The 8318-nt window shown below is 38.9% G+C and overlaps 1 protein-coding gene across 1 annotated transcript; it reads left to right on the forward strand.

The window, feature by feature from the left end:
• Positions 1–3381: 3381 nt before the first annotated feature.
• Positions 3382–8117, forward strand: LOC138203273 (histamine H3 receptor-like). Its single transcript, XM_069158028.1, has 3 exons — positions 3382–3628; positions 4262–4428; positions 6904–8117. The coding sequence occupies exons 1-3, from the start codon at positions 3382–3384 to the stop codon at positions 7654–7656; spliced, it is 1167 nt and encodes a 388-aa protein (XP_069014129.1). The 3' UTR covers positions 7657–8117.
• Positions 8118–8318: the final 201 nt, after the last annotated feature.

Consider the following 8318-nt stretch of genomic DNA (forward strand, 5'->3'; position numbering starts at 1 on the left):
TACCCAGCATATTGGTGCCACCATGCACCATGCTCAACAGTTCGGGTAATATTGTTTTCCATAAAATGGTTTCCCAATTCATCATCAGGTCCTCTGCTGTTTTATAATGAGATGGAGTTTTGAGGTTGTGATGAAAAAGTAAAATAACAAATGCCTTTCTACAGCAAGTGGATATTTTAATTCTTCATAGCTGCTGAAGGCAGAACAGAGTTTAAGTGTATTCTGATATTTTGCGACTTTGGCATCAGAGGACATTTGGCTGTCAGTCAGGAACTTTGATTTTTATTTTTAATTTTTTTTTAATTTTTTTTATTTTATACACTTTATTAATCCCCGAGGGGAAATTTCTTCTGCATTACACGAAACTCAACGGAGCCAAGTTAGACCAAATCTGAACGAGATTAGGACTCATTACTGAAGTAATCTAAGATAATAAATATCTTCACATTGTTGTTTACTGAATGTGAGAAATGGGAACCAAAAAAGCGTAAAAACAAAGAATAGTCATTCAAACTGAGCTGCAATTTAAAAAAAAACTACAAAGAAGGCCGCACTAATTAAACAAAGCTACACTGATGTTATTTCTTTTATATTTAGGAGCTCCGTGGGCAGAGAACATTCTTATACACTAATGCATCTCTTTTCAGCTCATTGAAAGCAGCTGACAGAAAATTGTTTTGAATGCTTACAGCAACACTTGATGTAAAGATCTGCCATCTTATTCCTTCTCTAACAAGGAATAACACTCATAAAGACTTCTAGCCTCATTATTGGTCATTTTTATTCTCAAAAATGGTTAGACTTTGTGTTTGCAATCCTGTATTTAGCTAAATTATTGTTGAATTAATATATTTCAACCAAAACTTCATCCCTAAAAAGGTCTATAATGTGATACTCACTACTTATTATGAATAGGATCTTGGAGGAACCGCTCCAAAGCTTTTGTAAAAGGGAGACTCGGGATGTGCACTTTAGATGTTCTCATCAAATTCTAACTGTGATTACCGCGGATAGGCACACTGTTACAGTATGATCGCATCTGTTCTCCAGCCCAGCATACAAACACAAACACTCGAGCAGAGTAATGGATAGTCACAGCAGGGCACAGTATAATAGGCAACAAGTGTACCCTTGGTGACACGGCTTTGTTTCTGAGTGCCCTCTATATTTAGATGAGTCACGTGAACTTCTAAACTCCGCCATAATGCACCTGCTAAACTGATTCCTACTCTGACACAATTTCTTTGATTCTGTTTAATATTATGCTGTAGTTTAACATAATTTACACAGAAAAAAAACACAATTATGTTAAAATACATAAATACACTTGTGGAGATGCTGTTCCCAACCTATCTTTCCAGTCAGCATGTAACCAAGAACACCTCACTGCATGACCTTTATGACTAAAAACCTAATATTAATGTTGAGCTGAGACATCTGCAGTAATTTTACATTATTGATGACATTTAGTTATACCCTGGGAGGAGATTCATTTTCTCAGTTACTATTTGTGAGTTGCACCTCATAATGGGAGACAAGTAAACAATGGTGTCTTTAATACCTGTGTCTAAAGGACAGCAATAATACATCACTGGCGTACATCTTTATGTGCATTAGTTTCCATGATGGCACAATGTCAACTTCCATGACGTTGCCAGACCTTTGTTGCCTACTTGAATAACTGAGAGTTAATGGATATTTCACCACGACCAGCCTTCTTTACAGCCAGCTAGCTACTTGGAGTTTAGGCTATAAGGGACAATTTTATGCATATGAGCAGGAACAATTCAGTGTATATATAAAATAATTTCAGTCATCCATTTTCTAGTAAAAGGAGAGCAGTTAATCATAATATGTAAGACCTGTCATTACATATAGTCAGCTCACGTACAATATGTGAATCAAATTCTTCATGTAATCCCCAACCTACCCTTAAAAATACATTTCTCTTGGAGTATGTTTTGTTGTCTGAAATAAAAATACACTTTCTATAAACTCGTGAAGATTAATTTTTCCCCTTCATCATTAAACTAAACATTTCTCACATGATCAAGCGTTCACTATTATTTTTCTTGTCACTCCAACACTGGTAAAGAGTCTGAATCAAACAGCAATCAATGGTCCCCATGTTGCCACTGTGACATGAATAACTGAGAGGTGGTGGCGCTTCCATTTGGGAGAAAATAACAATTCAGACTGGGCCTCTTTCAGTCACTTCGACTGCTCTAGTGTTTCTTATTTTTCTTGCACCACAGCTGGGGGACTGACAGGGAGGTGTATGAATGCAAATAAGGCCTAAGGTGTCTTCCACTGTGTGCCACCGGAAGGACTTTTAAGAAAAAATATCAGAGGAAAAATGCCTCTGACCACCTAGTTGCTCCTTTAGGTGCAAATTAAGGTGTCAACAAAAGAAAGAAACAAAAGAAATTAGGCTCCATCAGTTACCAAAGAAAATGGAAGAAGCATGTGGCAATAAAGCTAAAATAAAAACAAAGCAAAGCAAAAAACAACAAAAAAGGCATTTCTAGTTATTTTATTGTTTGTTTGTCGCTGGGAAAACAGCTTATTGCGCTCACTTTCCCTTTGGCACTGATGGTTTTTCAGAAGGCTCTTCTCCAAGCATGTTCATGCAACATCCCACAGCACATTCATGTCCTGCTTCCTGTATGGTGGCGCATGCACACATGGCTCTTCACCTGTGCGTGCTGCAGTGAGGCAGTGCGTGTTTATGGATTAAATATTAGGTTTTTATGAGGGGACTTCTCCAAGGATAATATGGGTGGAGATTATTAAACACGCTGATTAGCTGCTGAGTTGATTTACATCCTGAAAATGAAAATAGAGAGAGAGAAAGGAGCTGACTCTGATGCTGCTAGTATTTAATCGTGGCAATCTCAGATTACAGTAAAAAGACAATAATCAGGTTTGCGGTGCTTCCTACATTATTTTAGGAGGAAGATGTGGCAGTTAAGTCTCCGTAATTTGTTAATTTTCAGGATGAGAAATTAAAACTTCCTCGTGGTGTTTCCATTGAGTCACTGTGCCAGTTTCAAACTTTCAAATCATAGCCTTGCACAATATGCAATGTGTGGTAACACAAGCTATTCTATGATTGGAGAAGTATTAAAGTAGAGTGTAATGTGTTCACTGGCACACTGCCACAGGTTTCCAGGCAGCGATGTGAAGTACGTCGTGCGCTCTCTCGTGGATACTCTTGGACACAGTGCTCAGTTTCATCAGGAAACCGAAGATTTCGGGACACATATGGGGCTGTTGAATGCAGAGTCCATTCGCCTGACACCTGTTGCTGGCTTTTTTTACTTTTACTGTGCCGACCTGTTGAGGATTTAAGGACCATAACGATCACCTCACATTAGGACCATGCCGGAGGAACGAACTGATTCCAACTACAGTGGCTACTATTTTGACAATGCCTCAACTAGGGTGCAGAGAAGCTTTGTGTTTTCAGGACCCATGTTTGTCGTTTTGATGGTGATGATGGTGACTTTGGTTGTTGTGATAGTTTTGGGCAACGCACTGGTTATTTTGGCATTTAAAGTGGATAAGAGTTTGAGAAGACAATGCAATTACTACTTCCTTAATCTGGCAATATCAGATTTTCTTGTTGGTAAGTCCAGTCTTAGTCTCTTTTAAATTTTTTATAGAGCCTGGAATTACAGAATATTAAGCAAAGCTTAATGCTAACGATGAATGTGTTCTTCCTCTGTAATAAGGTCTATTTACTTATGATGTGATCTGCTAAAAATGTAGGCTATGTATATGCTTGTATATGTTGAGTTATGAGATCCTTAAAATATCCTTAAGGATATGGTTGCTCCTTTATGCCTGTCAGTCTCCTTTAACTAGATACGTTCTACCGATTTAACAGATCTACAATTCAACATTAAGTAGCTGCAATTTCGTTACATTTATCGGGATAACAATACAAAGATTGCTTGATACATTTTAATTTTGTTTCCCAACTGGCAGTGGCATTTCTTAATGCTTTTACACTTACTTTAACTTGCCTTATAAAACAAATTAAAACCACAACGTTTTTATAAACAGTTCATTTGTTTATAAGACACTATAGTGTTATGATCATATCTAATAATTATCTAACTTTGCGTGTATTATTTTCAGTTTCTCGGGCTGTACTGTCACAGATTATCTATCAATACACTAAAATACTGAAAATGCGCTAGATATGGGTTTTATTGGCCTTTGTTTCTGATCCATTACAACATAACAATCTCTGTAGGGGCATTCTGCATCCCGGTGTACATCCCCTACATCCTCACAGGCAGGTGGACACTGGGCCGACAACTGTGTAAGCTGTGGCTGGTCATGGACTACCTGCTCTGTTCTGCGTCTGTCTTCAACATCGTTCTCATCAGCTACGACCGTTTCCTGTCAGTCACCAGAGCGGTGAGTGGAACACACTGTCCCTCTATAAATATTGTTCGGCATCTGTCTTCAGCATTGTTTTCATCAGTGGTCACCAGAGCAGTATGCTGCCCTTCAGTTTACATAATTATCAATATACTGTGACAGAATAGGAAACATTGCCATAGCCAAATAAAGTTAAACCAGAGTAGGTTAGTATTCACTCACACTTTGCTCGGGACTACTTGTAACAGTATCGACCCTTTTTACCTTTTGAATGAAGCTTTATAAGTGTAACATTAAAAGTTTTTAGTCCACCTCTCTTGTAAATATTCAAATGTCCACTCCTTGCTGTCTGTGGTTTCATTTCTGATGAGTCTCCAGGTCATTGGTGGCGGCAGAGCCACCTCTTTCTCCCACATGTGCCCATCTGCAGAGGTTAATCGTCCGCGACCCATTCAGGCCCGGTGCCACCCCTAATTATAGATTTTCCCCATGACGAAGGTAAAAAAAACAAGCAAAAAAACAGTTTGACTTTGGGACAAACTGGGGATCAGAAAATTCATAGAAAACAACACATGGCTGTCAATAAGCTTTAATTTTTGATGACTAAACTAGAATTTCTTAAAATATTTGAATCCTTACTTCAGCAGGTACAAATGGTTTAATCGATGTCCGATGTCCTTTAATCCTTGTCATATTACTTAATATTTATGAAATACAATTGTACAGCATCACTAATGTTGATATTCTATTTTCCGCCTGCTTCAGCAGATATTTTGTAGTCAGCATACATTTCCAAACCTCTACAGCTCTTAGCCTCATTTAGCCTTTTGTTGGGGCTCGTCTGTGCATTACCCTGCTGACTGTATCTTATACACGTGTGTGTTAACTCAACGGTGGGATGAGGCTTGGCATAGTAGACAAAGAAAGTGCTGTGTTTCCTTTCAGAAGCAAACACTTAACATCAGAGCAATGAATACAAATAACACCAGAGAGAGAGCCTCTTCTTTAATTCGCTAGCTTTGATCATCGAGATTCTTCTCCGTGACATGGTCCTTCCAACCTGGAGAGATCAATCGTAGCAGAAACAAACCACCGGCAGCCAAGCAACATTTTCCTAAAAGCCTTTCTCTCTGAACATTAAAACACAAAGAAAGTGTCGTCAACAGCCACAAAGTTTGGCTTTGAAAACAAACGATTGAATCATGTTGCATGCATATGTTTAACACATGAAATGTCAGCACATTTCAAAATGCTAGTAATATGGAGAAAATATAATATTTTAGATGTTAGTTTTGATTCTAAGAGTAAGCTCAGGCTCATCCAATAAGATTTCAGGTAGAATCTAGTGATTATTAAAAAATGTGATGTAAAATTTCAAAATAAGACACCTGGTCAACATGCAGCCTGGACCAGAACCATGGCATACCAATGAATGTACACAAACATAAGTGGAACTTTGTTATGAAGAATAACTATAGTTCATTAGAATGAACTACAGTGACATATATTGTATTCAGAGCAGCTGGAGGGTTGTAAAGTATGCTGCCCGCTGAACAGGAGTGTGGACAGGGACACAGGATGTGGCACTAACTGAGACAAGTGGTTATGAGAGGTACTTCATTGACTTAGTACTCATTCACACACTTTCGTGCACTGCATGTTCGAGTATTGGACACATTATGAGCTCATATCTTTTGTCTCTCCACCAAAATGTTCTGTAGCTTGAGATATATATATGTTTATTTTTCCTTACCTATTTAATAGGTAAAATTCTCATTACAACTCTGGTGTCAAAGGATTTTGCAGTTTATATGGATGATTTTATAGACATGTTGGCTTGGAGTTACAATGTTTTCCTATTGAAGACAGGTCTCCACAATCCTTGCATCACCATGCTGTGATTAGTTCAATGGAATCAGTGTTGTATGAAATAATAGTGTAATGAAACTTAATACATTACTACTGTAATGTACTGCATTTTAATACTTTATTAAATACGCTATTTACACTGATACATTTCAGGTACAAAGTTAATTTTACTTGTATATTTATTTGACAAATATTGTTACATAGTTACATTACAGATAAATGTTTTACATGCAGTACAACAGTATGTAGAATAGTTCAATGAACCTCATCCTGACCAAACATTGGTAAATGCTGCATAAAAATGAATGCCACACTGATGATAAACCCAGTTTTTTACCAAATGATAACTGGGAGGGGTCATTCTTCCTGAATAACAAGTACTTTTACTGTTGATATGTTTGCTCGAAGCATTTTAAATCATAATTTATGTTACCAATATTTTAAATATGAGTGTACTTGCGATGTGTGTTTTTACATTGTGTTTTTGTTCTATGACTGTTAATCTAAATACCTCTTCTGTCACTGATGTTACAGTAAATAAGAATCTAGAAATATTTCAGCAATAATAGCAACAATTGAGTGAGCCCACACTGGCAGCATCATTCAAGTATATATTCTGATTTGTGCTTATTTTTACTGCAGGTGAGTTACCGTGCCAGACAGAGCATGACTCACCGAGCCATAATCAAGATGATTGTGGTCTGGGTGCTAGCCTTTGTCCTGTATGGCCCCGCTATCATATTCTGGGAGCTGGCGGTGGGCAGAAGCCGTGTGCCAAAGGATGAGTGCTTCGCAGAGTTCTATTACTCTTGGTATTTCCTGCTGAGTGCCTCTATGCTGGAGTTTTTCACCCCTTTCATCTCTGTGGCTTTCTTCAACCTCAGCATTTACCTGAGTATACGCAGGAGGAGGCTACACAGTAGGGAGGCCCAGCTCCACCTTCAAGCAAGTGAACCTGCTTCTGCCCAGGGGGAAAGCATCCACCTGTCTCACAACTGGGGGGTTGGGATGAAACTGGCTGTAAGAAGCTCTATCCACTTCCAGACCTCCTCTCCTTGTTTGGGTAAACTAGATTCTTCAACCAGCAGGGTCGCCCATCCCAGCCGTCTGTCCAGGGACAAGAAAGTTGCTAAGTCCCTGGCCATCATAGTATGTGTGTTTGCCATCTGCTGGGCACCGTACACCCTACTGATGATCATCCGTGCTGCCTGCAGAGGGCGGTGCATCCAGCATCACTGGTACGAGGTCACCTTCTGGCTCCTGTGGCTTAACTCTGCTATTAACCCGTTCCTGTACCCGCTGTGCCACAGTAGCTTCCGCAGGGCCTTTAGCAAGATTCTCTGCCCAAAATGGCATATGACTCCCCCATCATCTGTCCTGCGTGGAGGCCAGTGACAAACAGATGCCCGCGAATGGATGAAGACAATGTGCCAAAACTATGGACGGAAGTAACCTAACCCATGCGCAGTTGAAACTAATCTGTGCACCACAGTTTGTCAACTAAACCATAATAAGTAGTTCTCAGTTGTGCTTTTCAGTCTTTGGATGTATACAAGTTTGTGCTGATCAGTATAATGCAATAAGATGTCAATTAGTTCATTGTATACTGCTAAAGTCTGGATCTAAAAATACCCTCAACAGTACTATTGTAAAAATATAACAGTGTGTTCTCACACTGGAAGGACCGGTCAAGTTTAGCAGCTTTGTGTCGGTTGTTGGAAAGGAGAAACGAAACAACAGAAAAGAGGGAAACAAGTTGTCTGCATGTTATTTGACAACTACCATGCAGACAACATAATAATGAGATCTGTCGGTTTAGAATTTGGTCAGGAAATGGATTCCCTTTGAAATTTGTATCCGCTCTATTATGGGACAGATAAGATGTCTCCAACGAATGTAGGCCAAATAGAATCTGGTTTATTATGTTGTCTTGTTCTTTGTATGAAGCAGCAGTTATCTTGACTTTCTATACATGTATGTTCATAAAAAGTGTTGCTCTCACCGTAACATCCTTGCTTCAGCTGAAGTAAAACAGATCAATATCACCCTCTGCTGTC

The sequence above is a fragment of the Embiotoca jacksoni genome, unplaced genomic scaffold (assembly GCF_022577435.1).
Source record: "Embiotoca jacksoni isolate LCO1_2020_lvr unplaced genomic scaffold, fEmbJac1.0.p SCAF_22, whole genome shotgun sequence".
Classification (NCBI taxonomy): domain Eukaryota; kingdom Metazoa; phylum Chordata; class Actinopteri; family Embiotocidae; genus Embiotoca; species Embiotoca jacksoni.